The sequence below is a fragment of the Populus alba genome, chromosome 1, assembly GCF_005239225.2.
Source record: "Populus alba chromosome 1, ASM523922v2, whole genome shotgun sequence".
NCBI classification, from domain to species: domain Eukaryota; kingdom Viridiplantae; phylum Streptophyta; class Magnoliopsida; order Malpighiales; family Salicaceae; genus Populus; species Populus alba.
In genome coordinates, this window is record NC_133284.1 from 44,992,635 (window position 1) to 45,013,925 (window position 21,291).

The following is a 21,291-nucleotide window of genomic DNA, read 5'->3' on the forward strand; positions in this document are numbered from 1 at the left end:
TTGTTCAATAAAGCCCCTACACCAACCTATTATTAAAAAAAAGTATGGTGAAAATACTAAAACACCCCTTGCCATTAGAATAAGACCTAGTTTTTTTTAGGAGTAATTTAGATATTTTTGTGTTTATAAAATCAAAAGGATGAAAATGTCCTTAGGCCCAGCTTTAAGAAATTTGATCCAAGGATAGTGAAGTTATTTTACTATACATAATACATGTAAAACATAGACATGTCTTTTATAATGTGGTGACGACAAATGAATCCATGGGAAATTAAAAAATACCCCAAATGCTATTGAATTGAGTGGTTTTGAGAGGGTCAAAATAGAAAAAATGTGGATGATCTACAATATTCTTTCCACGTGTTTTAATATTCTTATAATTATAATTATTTAGTATTTCTTATAATTATAATTATAATTACAATTAGCCAATATTGTTTTTATTGTACCAAACAAGAACTTAGTATTTTATTAGTTATTTTTATATATATCTAAAATGATATTATATAAAATATTAAGGATATTTCATAAGACATGATATTAATGAATATAATGAATAAAATTAACTTGGTAACCTGAAATCCGTTACTATTAGCTTCCTTTAAACTAATTACTCATTTTGTTATCTTTATTTAAAAATCTAAAAAACATCACCATTTATATGTTTTTAAAAACAATAAAATCAATATATTACAAAATACACTTACAAAATGAACCAAAAGATGTAGTTTTACTATTGCAGTTATTATCCATCATCTTACAAATGCATTGGTATTATAAAATGCATGTTATCTCTTCTTTTTTTGTCCTTTAAAAAATCCAACAATACGTGATCAATTTTTTTTTTTTAATTTTATCATTTTATACTATGATGTCCAAGTTTTATATTTTATGATTTATTTTATTTACATACTCTAATGTATTTAAGGTATTATAAAATATTCTGATATTAAATTAAATATTTATATTATAAAATAAAATTTTAGTTTACAGTTTAAAAAATTGAAAAAACAAGAACTAAAACTAATAGCAAAAAAGTCTTTTTTGTTTTACTATTCAAAGGGCATTAAAAACTTTAGTTCGATCCCTTATTTTAAAAAGTTTTTACATTTCAACCCAAAACTTTATTTTTATCACATTTCAATTCTAGATTGTTGAGAGAATAAAGAGAAAATAATTGGGAAAAGAAAAGGAGTGATTAGTTGAATACATTTCAAACACTAAAATATCTGATTTTAGTGCAATTGATTCATTTTAGACAAAAAAAATGGAAATGATTTTGTTCTTCAAGCATGAAAAAAGATTTGACTCATTAAATTTTATTTTAATTCCGATTTTTAAACTCATTTAATAGTATTTTAATTTAAAAATGATTTATAGAGGTTTTTAAGGTATTTTAAGATTAAAATAAAAGTTTAAATTCAGGTTTTTGAGCTCCAAAAACATGAACTACAACTTTCCGATCACAAGATGGTAAAAAATTAAATAAAAAACATGTTATCTACCCATGCAAAGATGTATTATCCAATTTATTCAAAATTCAAAAATAAAATGAATGACATGGCATGGCTTCCTTCTTAGAAATATCCAATTGCCATAAAAATAGATTTGGAAAAGTGTCAACTTGTATTTATGTATTGAAAGTGTAATTTTAATTATATATCCCTAGTCCGTGCTTCTGTCTCATGTCGGATGATTTTAGGGAAAATCTCTTCCCTCTAACTAAAAACCTCTTTACAAATACATTTTGAGAATTCTTTTCAAGTCCATAGCTTCTTAGACCAATTTTACATGTGCGAATACGCTCAGCACCTCATTGATTGTAACTTCCTTTTTATTTATATTCTTTCCCACAGGAAAAAATAAAAATAAAAACCCTCACAATTCTACACAATTCAGAAATTTATTGACATCACAATGCTATCATTTGTACCTGTAGATATAGCATGCCATACTTAACATTTTGCATACGCCACCACCTCGTCTCGTGGCCCGAGCACAGCCCACAAGTCTACAAATCCTGAATCGCATGGCAAAAAGAGCAACTCTGTCCTATAGTCTGGTGTTAGCCTTAGATGTGAAACCATATGGAAGTGGTACGGAGTACATAACAACAGATGGGAAAGTTATATCTCATCTTGCCTGAGCAAGTTAGAATCTATCAGCTGTCACTACCATAGGTTGTGCTTCACGATAAATCTTGTCTGCAAGATATGGACCTCGACTAACAGCTTCCTGCAGCTGTAACCAGATCAATGAAAACCAACGGGTTAGAAAGAGGAGGTTCAGCAAATTTCATCAGTCAGTTTTGGAGATAGCAAGGCAACAATCTCACCTTGGCAGCTATTGGAGCAAGAGCAGGGTTGCCAGTAAGTTTACTGGAGGACATGAAAGCTCTGTGGATTGCTACGCAGCATTTATATCTAGCTTCCATACCTGAGATTTTCCATTAAAAGGATTTTTAAAAAGCAATAACTCTTGTAGACTCGAAGAATTAAATAAACTAAATGAGGAAAGGGCATAATAACAAAACCAAATTCCACATTCTCGGATCAAATAATCCAGGAGAAGACATTTTATTACAAAAGTTATATGCTCTTTAAGTTCCACTCTTTAAGACTGTCCTCCTACAAACAAGCTTCTTCGGTGAGGAAATTGAAGAGCTAAAAATAAATTGAGAAAGGAAAAAAGGAAGCAAGAATTTGTATACAAAGAACACAATAATAACTGTAACTGTAGCTAAGACTGCTCCTAGTAGAGAAAGTCAAGCACACACATAATAGCAAATACAGCAGTTTTAATCATGCAATGCGATCATTGCAGCACAAAAAAAATGCATGATAGTTTTAAGCATGCAATCATTTCAAATTAAAACAAAGAATAAGAGACAATATAAACCTATTTTTGTTGTTTCAGTTTTTGGACCAGTCACTATATTTATTATCTCTTGCTTTGAGCAAATTTCCATTAGGCACCATGGCCGAGCCACCAACCCAGTTAACACTCGGTAAGCCTGAAAATAATCACACAAGGATGTCATATTACATATCATTGATATAATAATCTGTATCCAGCAATTGTAAGCACCAAGATATAGCTAGACTCAAATAATGTTAGTTCGACTCAGCCAAAGGCTAGATCTTTTGAAAAGCATACTTTTGACATGCTTTAAAACTGCTTTTCCAGATGTTTATTACTTTCACTATGAACCAGGCTTGCAAAGAGGAAAAAAATGAAATGCAAAATCACAAGAAGTCAAGAAAAAGGGCTTAAGCGAACCACTCAACTTTACTTATAATAATTTGAGATGTATTTAAAATTTCACGTCATGCACCAAGTAAATGAGAGAAAAATTGGGGAGATAAATTCTTACTGCTAGTCGAACTTCTGAATCTTGTTGAAGAACTGATAGGAAAAGTCCCTGCCAATTGAACCAACTTAATTTCAATTATGAAAAATTGAAAGGTGCGTACAACAAGAAGAAACGGAACTATTCTCCCCTAGCTGAAACAAAAAATGCAGGTCTTACACAGGACCCATGATATGGCAACCTGCTTGTTGCTGGCGCTTATGTGATGTATTATTTACTTAAAGTCACTTGTAGCAATGTGAATCACAGAACTTTATGAGAAACAAGACCATGCTGTGACAGAACATGCAAAGAATCAAGAAATTATATCAAAAAATGCTCACTGATGGTGTCAGCTTTGAGCTCTTGGATGCTGCTGCATCATAGATCAAGAGCCGGAGGCTTGCTTCTGCACCACCATTCAGTATGATGTTGCTATCAGATCGAGTTTCACCCGAGATGTTTGCAAGAGAGTGCAATGAAGCCTGCATTTAACATTAAAAAACCATCTCAGGTTTTTAAAAGGAACATATAGAATGTCACATATGATATTTCTTTTATTCTGAATTCTCTTGATAGAAGATCACTCATTACATTTTCATAGCGAGAAGACTTGCAAACTAAAAACACTGGCTATTACTTGGGATGAAGTTGCAGAGCTGGAGTATGGATAAAGCATAGATGCAATACTAATTCCTTTAATAAGGAGAAAGTTCAATTATAGTTAAAAGAATTCAGTTACTTCTAAAACATGCTAATTGGGTAAAGCTCATAAACACAAATGCAGAAGAATATACAGAGACTGAGAAGAGATGTTAAGCAGCGTGGCAGAATTTTGCACATCAATATTGGATATCTTTTTAACTCGCACACATCTTCAACACGTTTAATATATTTGATTATGTGATGTCCTCCCAGAGATCTAGCAGTACTTCTCTTAGGCTCCTGATACATAGGAAAGAAGGCTCTCATACTGGAGACAGCATACAGCATACTTCAGATGAGCATGGGAAGTGAATGAGAAATTCCTTCTGATCTTCAGAAATGATTAATGCTGTATCACTTGATCTACAAACTAGGACACTTGCAACAGCTTATCATATTTTATGTTTACATTCTGTATGTATCAAAAATTAATGCTGACTCAGATACTGAAGTAGGGTAGAATAGAATGATTTAAAATGCATCAATTTAGCGTTATAGTTGCATTATTTCTGCAGTCAACATTTTTGACGGGTGAATTTTACTAGTGTACTATGCCTTCATATCCTACCTACTAGACTTGTATGCATATTTCTATCAACCCTTTTTTTAGTTAAAACTATTGACTAAAGGGAAGCTTCCCATGGTTCATCGCGCGCCAACAAATGCAAAAGGTAGAATAGAATGATCTGAAGCACTCACCAATTGTTTGCCACGTGCATGTTTATCAAAGGCCGCATCAATAACATGTCTAGCAGCAGGAGGTGAAAATGTGAGTAGCAGTGTTGCTCCTTGGCTTGCTAAGAGCATATGAAAATAATAGACAGCTTTCAGTTTCATCAGAGATGACAAATGAAAAGAGTTTCAGGAATTTCGCAAGCAGATTAAAGTGAGAACTTGTAAATCATTTTAAGATAGAACATATAAAATAAGACCTAATGATGTCTTTTAAACTCTATGCAATGTAGATTGAACCCTCCAAACAAACAGTCAGACAGACATCTCATCTAGGACATGAAGTTCTACATTGAGAGCATACATTATTTTGAGTTTGCACTCTGGTGTGTTTTGAGTTATCATTTGTCAATGATAATAATAATAATAATAATAATAATAGATTTATCAATAAACATCAAAGAAATCGATATGACACTACTTTAAGATTCCAAACAAGTTCGAAGTGGGCCCATGTCAAACAAGTCAAAAGTCTCAAACATGCTATTATTGATGCAGTCAGTAACTGAAGAGCTCCACCAAAACCATGTTAACAAATATAAAGACTTAATGTCAATGTACATCCATAAAAAACACCATCAATGAACTGAAGCTGCTTCAAGTTATGGCAACCGTATCACTTGCTTACAGCAATTTGTCATGTGCTTAGTACTTACATGATCCTATTTGGCCCAATGCTTCAAGGGCAGATTCACATTCATTCAAATCTTCAATTTCTAACAGAAGTCTTCCATCGATGGCTGATATAATGGTTTTAACACCTAAATCTGAAAGGAAAACAGTACATTTACAAGCTTCTCAATATTAAGATAAAAATAAGTGGTTGTTACTTGACTCAGAAAATGCAAATCTCACAGTTGTCCAAGATGCATGATGCCTTATTTATAGACCAGTTGCACTCAATGTGAACAGAAATAAAATGAAGCACTTTTGGTGAACTGAAATGCAATTTCTTCAAATAAATATCCTTATGAAAATCTATAAGCTCAAGAACTTCAGTGTAAGTCTTACTGGATTCATCAATGAAATTGTATATGTTGTTGTCATTAGAAAGAAGTCTTCCACTTATCATCATTGCTCTTGATCTTAATATAGCTTCTTTTGACATGTTGCTTCAAAATAAAGGGGTAGAAACAAAACACATAAGAAGAGGAACATAATATCAAAAGCAGAGAGGATCAAAAGCTATGGAAATAGTCGCAGACAATATTACTTAAACGACTACCTGATTGTAGAAGAGAGCAGTTGGACAAGAGTGGTCTTTGATAAGAATTCTGTGGCATGTTTTACTTCTGCTAGCTTGATTCACTCACCATGCATAATAAGGAAAGATCAAAATGCACACAAGATAACAAATAAAGGAAAACAGAAAATGAAAAATGAAATGAGGCCAGAAAGTAAAACATTATTCAGGGAAACAATATCATTCAGAAGTATTGCCTCAATCTTGCTTGGTATGAGATCACATATACCTCCTATTAGCAACCCAGGTGCGTTAAACCATATGAGCCATGATTTGTCCATTACATGGCTTTACCATGATACATGGAACATGGTTTCTTTGGACACACTAATAATATTCTCTTGTTTTTTTATATATAATTATGATGATCTATCATTAGATTATGATGCTCTACCATATTGTTCCACTTATTGCTGGTGTTTAACATTTTCTGAGTTCCTGTTATGCATCCAAAAGAAAACATTTTATTAGGATATCAACTTCCTATTTCTTCTTCGGTCTTTGAGGAGCACGAGATCTTTGTCCATAGAAAAAGAAACTTGTAACAATTCAATCCTTCTCATTGGTTCAACCGTTTCAGAAATCCTTCTTGTTAGCAGACAAGGTGGCATCTCCATTGAAAGAGGACAACCTCAGTATCTCTTCCCTTCAAAACTGAACTCATAACTATGGTTCTGTTACATTTGTAGGAGCATCTCCTAATTCTTCAAACTCCATAAACTCAATCTAATTTTTCCATTTCCAGTATCTAAACAGCTAGATTTTTAACCATTATCACATCCCCTAAACCTTGTTTCTACCCACTTTTCACAACCTCCATGGATTTTTCAACTAGAATTCTTAACTTCCTTTGACCTGCAATACCAAAAGCCCAATTTGTACCTAGAATTGCCTCATTCTTCCCTGAGCCTGCTCCTGTCTGCCAACCAATCTAATGCCGTCGTATCCATGAAACTCTATAATCCATGCTATTAAAGAAAAATTGTAGTTTTCACCTTGTGTGTGAATTTTTGAGTGGTTTGTTTGACACTTGACTGGTAAAGTTATGAACAAAGATGAACCAGTCAACCATTTAGAAACTGATTGACACTGCCTTAAAAACAAGTTCAATAAAAGGTGAAAAAGGCAGCGGGAAAAATGATAGGGTACGCAAATCCTCTTTCTTATGTTCTGCATGTTATGGGGTCACATTTTCTATGGTCTTTTGCATACTGAAACTCCAATGACAAGCTAATTATTGAAGTTGAGGAATGGAACAAAAGACTTATAATTGATGCATGCTTCGAAAGGATGATATAATGGTACTTGGCACTAATTAGCTGCTACTAATTATCAAATGATTAGAATGCTTGCTTTGGTCTTCCGATATTGCCATGCATATAGGGGGGGGGGGTAGAGGCAGGATTGAAAGGATAGATCATTTCAAAAGCAGTTAAGAAGGAAAGGAGAGATTAAGAAAAAAGTAGATAAATAGCACCAACCTCATAAAAGAGCTCAAAAACACTTAAAGATACAAGAGTATCATCTGTATTTCTGATTTTTTCCTCCAATAAACTCAGCAGATTTGAGTTGTAAACTGCTGACGCCACATCTCTAGAAACAGAGAATAATTTCACTATTAAAGATAATACCCGGACACGTCCCTGAAAGAATTTTTTGCCATGTATAACAAATTAGCCAAAAAAATCGATTTATAAAGAACACATGTCATCTAAACCAGCTTAGCTACTGTATTGCAATATGGAAGATGGAACTGTAAAATCAAGAAAAGATATCATGAAGAAAAACATCAGTTTTAAGAAATCCACTCCCCAACAAGCATACCAGTGATGAACATCGGGCTGATAAGTTTCCTAGGTGCATATCATCGCTGTTATTTGCAGGGAAGACAATTTCCTGCATACATTTTGCAAACAATTGACAATCATCAGTCCAAATAGATTAAATAATAACTAGCTTGATTTCCAGACTAGTGGCACACTGATCAGTCTTTACCATGCCTTTTTTAGAGCCAGCTAATTTCTCAATTGCCTCAATTGATGCAGTTGCCACTTGTTCATTTCTGCAGAAATAGAAATACATTTCACAGGTAGCATCACGTCAACAGTAGGTTTCAGACAGCATGACCTCAGTATAAGCTTTGAATATATGCACTACACACACCCATCAACATTACAGTGCGAGGAAATAAAGCCTTTCAAGAAGACGAGCTACACAAAGTGGTCTCAGCACATGTAGACCCTAAATCATATATTAGGTTTATCCAGTCATCAGACAGCCAATCTTAATCTGTTATTAACATATTGACGCCAGATGAAACAAGTGGCAGTGTTAGCCTGTTGGTAGTTTGAGAAATTTAGACAGCATGGAGGAAACATCTAACCAGCATAGAAATCAGCCTTAGTGTATCAACATCTTTGAAGGAAATTAATCCATCAAGAGTCAAGATAGACTGCATGTTTCCCCTTGAGACAGGTGTGTCAAGATCAATATGATTTTTCTAATATTTTCAAAAATAAAATAAAGCAACTGATATTTTGCTTCTTACCCATTGATGAGACAATCAAGCAAAAGCGGATATACACCATTGTCAATAATCAGCTGTGCAGCTGATATGGTTTCATCAATATTCTCCAAAAGACAAGAGGCCTGCCAATAACATTTGACCTAGCAAATTATTATCAAAATTGAAAACATAACAAATTTCAAGTATTTAAATAAATCCATACCGTTTTGCAAGCTAAACACCTGACTAATTGAGAATCCGCCGTCAGACCTACTTGCACAAAAGGCTGAAATGAAAACACACAACCACAAAACAATAACCCATCATTAATTCAATTTATAATAATAATAATAATAATAATAATAATAATAATAATAATAATAATAAAAAGAAGCAAAACACCCATATTACATACCATATAGAGTGGAATAAGCGATGCACCATACTTAGTTTTAAAGATTCTTTCTAAACAAGCCGCTAAAGTAGCTTCTAACCCAGGCACTTCTGATTTTGTTTGCAGAGCACTGCAATTTCAATTAAATTAATTAATACAACCTAATTAAGAAAAATAAGCAGTTTTTTTCTTAAAGAAAGAAAAAACAACATTCGTGAATAATAAATAGGTAGCTATAAAAATACTAGTAACTTACTTGATGATGACTGGAAGCGGAAAACGATCAAGAAATTCCTTGGCTGCGACGTCATTTGGAACGCCTGGATTTTTAAAGGCAGCAGATGTTAAAAATAAGCTCAAAAAGAGAAAATAAAATAAAAAATAAAGAAGGAGGAGTGACCTGGATAGTTAGCAAAATCGGAGGCTGATTGGAGTAACTGTGAAGGGTCTTCCATTGAAAATTCTTCTCCGTCCATCACTGATGTTTTCTTTTGCTTTGCTTGCAGCGAAAGTTGAAGCTCCGACAGTGAAGAAGACGACGACGAAAAGGAAATTGAGAGAGCGAGGTTTATATTAAATGGCACGTGGCTGATTTATTTGCTTCGTGTCGGGTTGAGATTTGAGAATCCGAATACCCGGGATAAGGTTGTTGTCAAGTGATAACATCGCATCTTTTGGATAAAGGATAGGCTTTCCTTGTCCTTTACTATTAAACAATATTTTCTTAAACATGTTTATTTTAAAAAAACTTTAAATTTTTTTATTTTAAATTATTATTTTTTATTAGTTTTAGATTATTTTAAATGTGTTAGTATAAAAAATATTATTTTAACATATATATAAAAAAAAATATTTTAAAAAATAATTGTAATCGCATTCTTAAATACCCCTTTAAAGTTTATAATCTGTTTGACATTTTATTTAACTGTGTTTTTTAAATATTTTTTTATTTTTTATCATTTTAACAATATATTTATATTAAAAATAAATTTTAAAATAAATAAAAAATATATTTTTAAGTAAAAATTATTTTAAAAAATAATATTTATTATATTCTTAAACAAGCTTTTATATCAAAATTTTTATTAATATCTACTATTCGTACATTGACGGTGATCAAAATTAATGATTGAATCCTATCACGATATATAGATAAAGTTAACTTTATTGTTTGCAAAAATATCTAATAAGTTTTATCAAATAAAAGAAAACAAAATATAATGTATATATTCCGCACAAAAAAAAGTCTTTTATATTCTTGAAATTATATGTCAGATCTTTCTTTCTTTTATTTGAAAAAAAATAATTAATATTTTGCAAAAAAAATGAAATTTTAATAAAAAAAAATTAATCAAGCATGCACACTATCACAATACCATTCATTAAAAAAAAACTAAAAATCATCAGTAAAACATTAAGCCATATACATATTTCACTGTTTATTAGAATAGTAAAAATGACAAGAAAAATCTAAAAGCCATTGGTAAACATGTTACTCATAAAACACATTTCAATACTTATTAAAATAAAATAGTGAAACGACACTTATATCCTTAAACAAAAAAACTTAATAAGCTTGTAATTTGGGATATAATTGTTTTTACGGGAGATCCATTAGTCATTGCAAATTTATCAGGAATAAATTGGTCATGACACTTTTTTTATCACACTAAAATAATTATTTTACCTTTAAAAACAAAACTAAAATAAAAATATTAAGCTTTTAGCCATGAACTCTTTTATCTTTTCAAAAAATACAGCATAGTAAAGTTACGAACATACCCTTTTGAGAAAGAAAAAAAATAAACATGCACAAGGAGTCCTTTTCTTTTCTATTTTTTGAAATAGTTAAATTACAAAATTACCCTTGAATTAAAAAACTAAGGTTGGTTTCAATGGCGTTTTAGTCTTTTCTTTCCTGTGGTTGTTTTGTAATTCAAAGTAATTAAATATTGTTAAAAAAACTTGTGTTAGTATGATAGTTCTCGTGCCTTTTGGGTGGTGTGTGTAAAGCCATACGGTTGCTAAAATCCTTCATCCGTGGTGGCTTTGGCAACGATCAGTCATCTTCTTTCAGAAATGCAGTATGTGCTCGTGGCTGAGATTTGGTTGAATTGCAATGAAAATTTTTTTCTTTCATCTTTCTTTTCTCTCTCATGCCCTGAAAATTCGTGATAACCCTTCCAAAAAACAAATTATGTCCTCTACTTTGTAATTTTATTAATTTTGATTTTTATTATTTTAATTACTATTTATTTTGGTTTTCATGCTTTTGAAGTTTTGTTTCTTTTTTTGTTTTAATTTCATCCATGAGTATTTTATTCCATTTAATTATATATCCAAGTTGGTCCTCCTACTTAATTTTGATTACTCTTGTTTTGTGTTTTATATACTTTTTTTTTTCAATTTTATCCATTACCATTTTATTGCATTTGTTTTTTAATCTAATTTTGGTCTTCATTCTTTTTATTGCTATTTTCTTCATTCTTTTCTTGATTTACCCTTTTTTCCTCAACATTTTATGTTGTTCTATTTTTTTTTTTTAATTTTGGTTATCATTCTTTCAATTATATTTTTTATCCTTTTTTTAATTTGTTTTATTTTTCAGCCCCTAATTATTTTCTTTTATTTTATTTTTATATCATATTTGGTCCATATTTTTGAGTTTGAAATTATTTTATAGTTGGTTCATTCAATTATATTTCATTTTGTTTTTTTTATCATATTCTTTCATGATTGTCTTTCTACGGGGTAATCCTTATCTTATGACCCGAGCCCAATTAAATTTGACCTTTTTTTGGGTTGTTTATTTTTTTTTTCAAATTCATTATTCGATATTTGATTATTAGGCCATTCACTTCATTGTTTGTTCCATTTTTCTTTGTTGAGTTATTTTGATTTTATATCCCGAGTAACAGATTAGTCGAGTTAATCCAAGTTTACTTGAATTTTTTTTTTCAATTTCATCATTTAACATTAAATTATTTACTCTTGAGCTTTGTGATTTTTTTCAGTTTTCTTTCTACTGGATCATACTAAGTGTGAGGTAGTCAAGGTAGCCCGAGTTAGCTTGAGCTTTCTTTTTTAATATATATTTTTTAATTTAAATTTGGTTTTTTGCTAGGTTCTTCTTTTAGAAGTCTCATTTTATTTTTTTTTCGATCACATGTTGTTGGTGGTAGATTAGTCGAGTTAACCAATGTTGACTTAGGTTTTTTCCTCAATTTTGTTTTTTTACATTGATTTTTTTTTAATTTTATAATTTAACATTAAATTATTAGCCCTTCACCTTTGTTATATTTTTTTTTATTAGATTATCCTAAGAGTGGATAAGTAAAATCATCTTGAATGAAATTAAAGGCACACTCCATACCATTTCGCACCATATTGTCATCCCATTTGAAAGCAAATAATGAAACTCAGAAACCAAAATTAAAAAATTAAAAATCTGCAGCGTATTAACATTCCGTTTGGCTATGTGTTTGTGAGAGTTTTTTTTATTTAATTGTGATTTTATCTTGTTCGGTTATAAAACAAAAAATAATTTTTATAAATGAGCTCCACTAATAAATGAGTTTTGAACTTAGTTTAAAAACAATTTCTACATGCTTTTGCTAAGTTTTTTCTCTGCTTTTCATTAAGTTTTGTTTTATTATTGTTAATTTGCTACCCAAACCTAAATAACAAAAAATTAATGCTGGGTATATATATATATATATATATATATATATATATATATATATATTCTCACCAATATATGATTTGATCCCCATCTTGATTTTGTTCATGAGAATTTTTGTAATTGATGTGGTTTCATGTTCATAATCCCATTAAAATTAGAGGCTTTTTCATATGGATTATACTTGTGATGATATTGCAATAAGTTTAAAGGAACAGTAAAATCAGTGTTGTAATTCACATGATTGTTTTTTTTTTAAAATGTATTAATAATAAAATACATGTTAATATAATTACAAAATAAAAAATTAATACATGTATTTTTAGATCATTTTATTACCAACATCAATTTCAATTATAGTTTTAACTAAATATTTTGAACATATTTTTTATTAAAAAATAACTCCAACCATAATTTTAATAAAATATATATTTTAATCAAAACAATTATAACTAAAAATAATTTTTTAAATTTTATTTTTTTTCAAACCATAATTACATATATCTAGTGAGGTGCTGGCGTACTCTACCATCTCCATGCACAACTAGACCCGACTCCACTGGTCCCAACGCAGCCCAAAATGTTATGCCACTGAATGCATTGCCCATCATGAACAGATCATGTGCCCTATTTCTACCTTAATACACAAAAAGATGCTGGCCATCTTCATCATCACAATTCACAGCCCATCCATCATTACTTCAGAGTTCTTTTGTGCACTCGATGGGTCCCAAACAAATTTGACCCTCAAAGCTATGTCGCGTTTGTAACTGTGTGCAGCTTTCTTCAAACACAGTGACCTAGTGTCCTTGTTCAGTCTGTGACCCGTGAGACAAGGCATGCCATGAAATCCTTCTGAAGATGGACGCCGGTGGTAGTCTAGTACGTTTTCTGTCACAGAAATTGTAAGGTCTGGTGACCGGAAAACAAGTTTTGAGTGGTACATCTTTGTGCAGAGTACTGGAAAACCCTTTGTGTAGGTGAGACCAACCCGGGAAAGGTATTAATTACCAATTTGACTGGAAGAAACTCTGAGAAATCTGGTTTCTCCTGCTCAATTTGACTTGCTACTCCACGCTTCCTTACATTACTACCCCACTAGTCTTCTGCAATGGTCTCCCACAAATAGTGCTAGAGGCTGGAGAGACAGATGGTAGACTAATATGAACAGCTGTTGTTGGTCGTGATAATTGGTCACAGTCTAAAATAGTGCTGCATTTCATAGATGATAGGTCCTATAAACTATATTATCGGCAGCATGTTTTCAAAGAAGCAATCGATCATGCAAAGCACTGGCAGCCAGGGATCCATGAATTGGAGAATAGCTTGTTTAAACTGTTTGTTTCTAGAAAAATAAATTTTTAAAATAAATTTTTTTTATTTTTTTATATTTAGTAACCATCTAGAAAGCTAGTTAAAAAAAAAGTTAATTCCGGTAAGAAAAAAAAAAATAACTTTCATCACAGGAAAGTGTTTTTCCTTTTTTTGTCAAAAAAAAATCACTTTTCTATCTTTACATAAAACACATCTCAAATCCCCTTTCCGTGTCTCTTTCCGAAAATAGTCGAAGCAGGAAGAATTGAAAGCATATCTCTGGAACAATCGGATATTCCACTCTATTTTAGGTATTTTTTCCCTCAAATTTCTCTATATTATTTCCTTTATATTTTTATCTTCTTCGTTTAGATCTGTAAGAATTATAGCAAAAAATTATTTGATCTTGTTTAATTTATTGTGTCTGTTTAAAAAAAAAACTATTATTTCTTTGTTTTTGTATTTGCTGTTCAAACAAACCATCATGGTTTATCTTCTGCCTGTTAAATTTTTTCTTATACTCAATTTTCTTCTTCATCTTATCTCGTCATGTTCAAACAAGTTCACAGAAAAAACCAACCCAATTCATCACAAGCAAGCCATAAAAAGAACATTTTTTCCTGCACATTCGGCAACTCATGTTTGTAACTAAACGAACCATAAAAACACAGAGAAATAAAAATCCCCAAAATTCCCCATCCAATCCCTACCCTGTTTCCCCGTCCCCGGATCCAGCCACTATATCCACTCCCCTCTAAAAAAAAAACTCCTATTTCCATAACATAACCAAAGGATTATGCTTGGGTGGAAGCACAAAGAGAGAGATGCAAAGTAAAAGGGGGAGAATCAGTGAATCTGTTGTTTGCTCTCTTTTTAATTCACTTTCCCAGCGTTATTAGTGCATGTAGTCAGGGGAGAGAGGGATGAGAATTAGAAAAGAGGAGCAGGTCCTTGAGGTCTAGCCCTCCTGCCCCTTGAATCTTTAATCTTTGTCCTGCTTCTTTAGAGAACAAGGGAATGGCAAGAGAGAACCGAGAGAGAACAACCAAGAGAGAAAGTTAAGGACTTTAGCGAACGAACAGGGAATGACAAGAGAGAACAGAAAAAACAGGGGAATTAGAGAATAAGGGGAAACTGACTGAGACCGAGAGGATGTTTAAGGGGAATGAACAAAAAACATAAAAAACATGGATAACACCTGCACCATAGAAAAATCATGATTTTTGCCACAGTTATTGCTTTATTTTTCTATATTTATAAATGTGCTTATTTTATTTTGCTTTGATTAATTCATGATTAGTGTTTGATTATATTTGTTATATATGAATGAATTTGTGGGACCATGTCAGTAATTATATGGATTTCATTGGGCAATGTCTATTGATTGTTGTGAACTTATGAATTATATAATTTTCAAAAGGGTTTTATCATCTAGAAATTGAATTTTATGGTCTTAAATAATATATTTTAAGACCTTGTTTGTTTAGGGAATCAGATATCATTGCCATAACTATTATACATTGTCAACTTCTTTGAGCATAATTTATTGTATTGATCGTGTAAGTATTTTATATGCTTTTTTTATAATTTATTTTCCCAAATTTTTAGGTTTTGTTATCAGAAAACTTCACTTTCATGTTATGGATAGTAAGATAATTCATGCAGCATGTATGAGAGCAACTGCAATTGTGATAGCTACAGGGATAGCTATTATTGAACAAGAAAGAAATAAAATTTATATACCAAGAGAACCACATATAAATGCAATTGCTCAACGAGAATTCTATATTGACAACATTTTGAATCAAGGTGATAAACATTGCGTTGAACAAATTTGTATGAAGCATGTTGTTTTATATAGATTGTGTGATGTTCTCACAAGTCGTGACCTGTTATGATCAACTCAAAATGTGTCTATTAGAGAGTAAGTAATTGTGTTCTTACAAATTATAGGCCAAACCAAAGATTTTGTGTTATTAGTGGTGTATACTATAGGTCTGTTGAAACTATCCATCATTACTTTAGAAGTGTTTTAAAAATAGTTCTTAAGTTATACAAACACCTTATTAAAGATCCAGAGGATACAATTCCAGCAGAGATAATGAATAATTGAAGATTCTATCCTTATTTTAAGGTATGAGAGCAATACTAATATTTTTATACATTAATTAATTACATCTAGAAGAAAAGGTTATAAATTATTTTTTCATGTTTATATAGGATTGTATAGGAGTAATTGATGGTACCCATGTTCCTGCAAATGTTCCTGTTGAGATTCAAGGAAAGTTTCAAGATCGAAAAGAAGGAACAACACAAAATGTTTTAGCAACTATAACTTTTGATTTGAAGTTTATATATGTTTTCGCTAGTTGGGAAGGAAATGCACATGATTCATGGGTTTTAGGTGATGCATTATCAAGGCTTAATGGTCTAAAAATTCCAAGAGGTATATAATAAAGTATGTATTATATGCAATAAACATATAAAATGTCTTATTACATAAAGATAGTAATAGTTTTTTTTTAATTTGTAGGGAAATATTATCTTGGTTATACTGGTTACGGTATTCGAAAAGGAATCATTTCTCCTTTTCATGGAGTTCGATATCACTTGAATGAGTTTATAAAACGTTCACCAGAAAATGAAAAGGAGCTATTTAATCTTCAACACTCTTCATTGAGAACCATTATTTAGCGAGGGTTTGGTATTTTGAAGAGTCGTTTTAGATAAATTGATAGAAAATCTTTTTGGTCTTATGAAACACAAGTAAATGTTGTGCTTGCATGTTGTATTATTCATAATCACATAAAGTGAGTTGATCTTTATGACTTTCTTATGGAATAAATATGTTTCGGAAAGTAAATCAATTAGACAAACAATCAACTTAAGTCAACGAGAGGAAATGAAAGAAAATAGGAAGTGAATAACAAAAAGAGAAATAATTGCATCAACCATGTGGAATGATTATAACACTTAAAGAAACTAGTAATTGAGTGTTAATTATATGTGTTTGTTTTTATTATGTCTTGTTTGAGTTTGTATTATCTTTGTTATATATTTGGAGTAGATGTTGACTTTATTATAATTTCTTATATATTTTATGTATTCTCTTTTAAATATTAATTATAGTTTTTATATGAAATTTATTAAATCTAAATATTATATGATTTTATTTTGTATAAATTTATAATTTCTTTTTTTTGTAGAAATGAGTTCCACACAGAATGAAAAATACAAGGGCAAGCACTTCACATGGTCTAAGCCTATGTCTCACATATTACTTCGAGATATTAGCTGAGGAGGCACTTAAAGGAAGCAAATCTTCTTTCACCTTTAAAGCAGAATCTTTTGTTAAGGGGGCTACATAAATCAGTCAAAAGTTCAACGTGCAATGCGAGCCTAAGCATGTGGATAATCATCTCAAGACTATGAAAAAAGAATGGGGAATAATAACCAAACTTAAAAATAAAAGTAGCTTTGGCTGGGATGATTGTTTGAAGATGATTATAGTTTCAAAAGATGTATATGATGAAGAAGTAAAATTATGATAAATATTATACTTTTGTAATTTTTATATTTACTTTTGTTTCTAAAATGTTATACAATGAACTAGAAAATTGCATATTATAAACTTTATGAACATATACATCCCAATCATGACAAGTATCTCAACAAAAAACTTGATATGTACGAGGCAATGACAATTGTTGTTGAAAAAGACATGGTAAATGGAAATTATGCCAAATCATATGTTGATGTCAACTTGGAAGAGAACACCGAAGATCAATCAATTTCAATTGAAAATGGAGGGGAATATGAAAAAACTTCTAAGGGAAAAGAGACATCTTCCTCTAGTACACAAAAGAGAAAACATAGAAAAAGAAATCGCATTTATGAAGATGATGTTAAAAAGTTGTCTAAACAGATTGGAGATGTAGCATTTGCAATTCAAAGCCTCAACAAAAATCAACTTGATGTTAATGTGTTGTATACGAAAGTGATGAAAATTAAAGGTTTTGATGAGATCACTCTCGAGGATGCATTTGATCACTTAGTCTAAAATGAAATGTTGGCAAAAGCATTTATGGCAAAAAAATGCTAATTTGAGAAAAAAATTTGGGTTCAGAATTTTGTGAATCAGCACTACTACAAACCTGCTTGCTAAGATGATTTGACTATGATAAGAAACTATATGTTTGTTATTTGACAAGTATATTTACTTGTTTAATTCGGTCTAGCATGTTTATATTTGTTAATTTGAACTAATATGTATGTATATGACATCGAAATTTAATATTTATGCATGACTATATTTGATGTTAGATATTTATATTTATTTCTTGATGCTTATTTGATATATATTAAAAGGATATTAAAGGGATAATTGCCTATACCTGTAAAAAAAAAAAATCTTTATCCAAAAAATCCATCAAAATATTTTGTATTTATTTATCTTTTAAAAAAATCTTCATACAAAAAAAAAAAAAACTCAAATATCTAACCCTTACTATAAACTAATTTGGCTTTCTTCATATGAAAAAAAAAATTTATTTTAAGCTTTTAAAATTAAAAAATATATATTAATAGATTTTACTTAAGAAATATTTCACAATGTTATTTCTCTATAATATAATGTGACATATATAGTTATATTTTATAAAATAAGCTATTTATGAATATAGGATATAATAAAAAAATTCATCATTATACTTTTTAAATTTCATTTTTTTATTATAAGTGAATTAAATATTATATTAAATATTTTATATATATTAGATAAACTTGAAAAAAAATTAATTCATTAATAAATTATTTTCCAGTTTATTTTTCATAACATAATCAAATACTGGAAAGTGTTTTTACAATTCATTTTTCATAACACTACTATATATTAAAAAATAATTCACTTTTCATAAATTCATTTTTCTTAAAATTTATTTTTTTAAAAAAATAACTTTCTTGCAAAGAAATTAACCTAATTCCTTTAAGATGAAGAACTCTCTCAGATGAACGATTGTGGTGACAGATTGAAGTTTATCAGCATAATTTCAGCTGGCTTCTCCTTCTCTCTTTTCTTTCAAGTTTCGTTTAGAATTGCAGTAACATTGTTTTTAAAAGTATATTTTTTAAGAAAAATACATGAAATCTTACAACACAGTAGAACAAAGGAGGAGCACAGTCATGCCAGCAGTATAACTCGTCAGCTAGAGGAAGTACCATTTACTAAGAGCCCGTTTGGTAACGTGGTGGCTTCCACGTTTCCTGCGATTTCAAATAATAAACCGTTTGGTAATTAATAAACGCATATTACTATTCACTGGGTCCCACGTGCAGATGCGTTTAAAACGCGAGAAAAGAAGAAGCAGCTCCTGCCTGCTTTTTGCGCGTCCAAAGTTATGCTACTGTTGTGAACAGTGGATCACGATCCACTGTTCACAAAACAGTTTTTTTTTTTTTTTTAATATATTTATTTATTACAGTGAAGGCATGCATCCACTGTTCAGTGAAGCCTACTTGTAGATAGTTTTTTAATATATTTATTTTGTACGTAATGAAATTGTAGATAGTTTTTTATTAAAATAATTTTTTTATATATAAAGTGTCATTTATTTCATGATGTAATAGCAATAGTTAAATCCATAATATTTAAATTAAAAACCATTAATATTAATATATATTTTTTAAAATTATTTTATAACCTCAATTTCAAAAGCATTCTTAACCAAACACATTAAAACTACTTTTTTTTAAATCTCAATTTCAACCACAGTTTTAACCAAACACCTATTTTTTTCAAACCAACCTCAATTAAAAGTACTTTTTATAAAACAACTTTTTTTAAACCACAACCGCAACCGCTACCGCAATACCAAACACACTCTTAAAGCTCAGGATGCAAGCAGGTCGGATAGACTGGTCCTTGCCTGCGCTGACACAGAAGGGAAACAATGTCAAAGGAGCATTAAATGTGTCCCTTCTACAAGTAGGGATGGGGCATCCATATTCTCCAAGTCCCTTCCTAGACCTGGACCATGTGTGAAAGGTGAGCTCCAAGTTTCCAAAACCCCCCCACCAATCGCCACCAAATTCAATTACCCATCTAGATAGTTTATTTATATTTTAAAAATATTTTAAAAAACTTTATTTTTTTTTATTTTTTACTTTAAATTATTATTATTTCATATTTTTAGATTATTTTAATGTATTAATATTAAAAATAATTTTAAAAAAATATAAAAAATATTATTTTTAATATATTTTCAAATAAAAAATAACCATGACTATATTTCAAACATGTAAAATTTTTAATTTGTTTCCAATCATGTGTTTATGTTAAATACATTACACATGGCTGTTAAGTTGATGTTAACATTAAAAAATTAGAGGCAGAGAACTGTGAAAAAGTGGAAGAAGTTATTATTTGAACAAGTCACTTTTAATTCTTATTTTCTTTTAATTTTAAAAAATCATTATCACTATTTTATATTTTATATTTTTTTTTACTTGTTCAAATATGACCTATACAAGAACGTAAAATTTAAAAGCATTGAGATTTCTTAGAAGTCCAATCACTTGAATAGAAGGAATAAAAATGGGTACGTTCAAATAGATAAAAAAAAACAAATACGTACATACACTAAGACACTTGATTTGAAAAATAAAATAAAATAAAAAATACACAAAATAAAAGTTGGTGCACTTAAATAAAAATTTAAATAAATCAACAAAAAAATATAATTAGCTCAATTAATGTACTTTCTTCTATTTCATTCATTGCAAGAAAATAACAATAAAATCTGTCATTATCTAGTTAGGGTTTTTCTCATAATTATCATACCTGGTTCGAGAGTTGACTTGACCAAGAAATTAGGTCTTAGATTACATAGGTTAATTTGGGTCAATACAAAATAATTTATAAAAATATATTTGAGATTTTAATATTTCATATAAACAAATTAAGAAACAATTCATGTGAATATATGTCATACATACTATAAATAATGAAGTTTAAAAGATTATTTAAAAAAAAAAAAATTATTCCATATTAAAAAAGATATTATCTTATTCTTTTAAGTTTAGTTATTTAGATCAAACATATTTTTTTATAAAACATTGAAAAAACATAATTTTTTCTTGTAAACATAGAATATATATATTAAAAGGTTTTAAATTTTACATTGAAAAAATAAAATCAACTGAGAAATATAAAAAAGAGGGGTATTTATATTAACTTAATAAAATCTTAATATTAACTTAATCAAGTATCCAATTTTCTCATAAAACATTCCATAGTTTTGTAATTAATCACATTAGCAACCTAATATTAGCTTTAATACAATGAGTGATCCTCTATATCTGTATCGTGCAT

At 29.9% G+C, this 21,291-nt stretch overlaps 1 protein-coding gene across 1 annotated transcript; it reads right to left on the reverse strand.

Annotated features, from left to right (window-relative positions):
* Positions 1 to 1,816: 1,816 nt before the first annotated feature.
* LOC118038203 (uncharacterized) lies at positions 1,817 to 9,526 on the reverse strand. Its single transcript, XM_035044525.2, has 17 exons — positions 9,330 to 9,526; positions 9,186 to 9,249; positions 8,951 to 9,059; positions 8,759 to 8,821; positions 8,578 to 8,678; positions 8,025 to 8,091; positions 7,854 to 7,925; positions 7,511 to 7,672; positions 6,012 to 6,085; positions 5,798 to 5,898; positions 5,443 to 5,553; positions 4,754 to 4,851; positions 3,694 to 3,834; positions 3,374 to 3,421; positions 2,899 to 3,013; positions 2,336 to 2,436; positions 1,817 to 2,241 (listed from the first exon to the last, which is right to left on the reverse strand). The coding sequence occupies exons 1-17, from the start codon at positions 9,403 to 9,405 to the stop codon at positions 2,152 to 2,154; spliced, it is 1,593 nt and encodes a 530-aa protein (XP_034900416.1). The 5' UTR covers positions 9,406 to 9,526; the 3' UTR covers positions 1,817 to 2,151.
* Positions 9,527 to 21,291: the final 11,765 nt, after the last annotated feature.

Coding starts and splice junctions, on each gene's coding strand:
- LOC118038203 (XM_035044525.2), bottom strand. CDS start 9,405: ATGGACGGAGAAGAATTTTCAATGGAAGACCCTTCACAGTTACTCCAA. Junction 3,014..3,373: donor ATTCAGAAGTTCGACTAGCA/GTAAGAATTTAT, acceptor GATTATTTTCAG/GCTTACCGAGTGTTAACTGG. Junction 2,242..2,335: donor TTGCTCCAATAGCTGCCAAG/GTGAGATTGTTG, acceptor ATCTGGTTACAG/CTGCAGGAAGCTGTTAGTCG.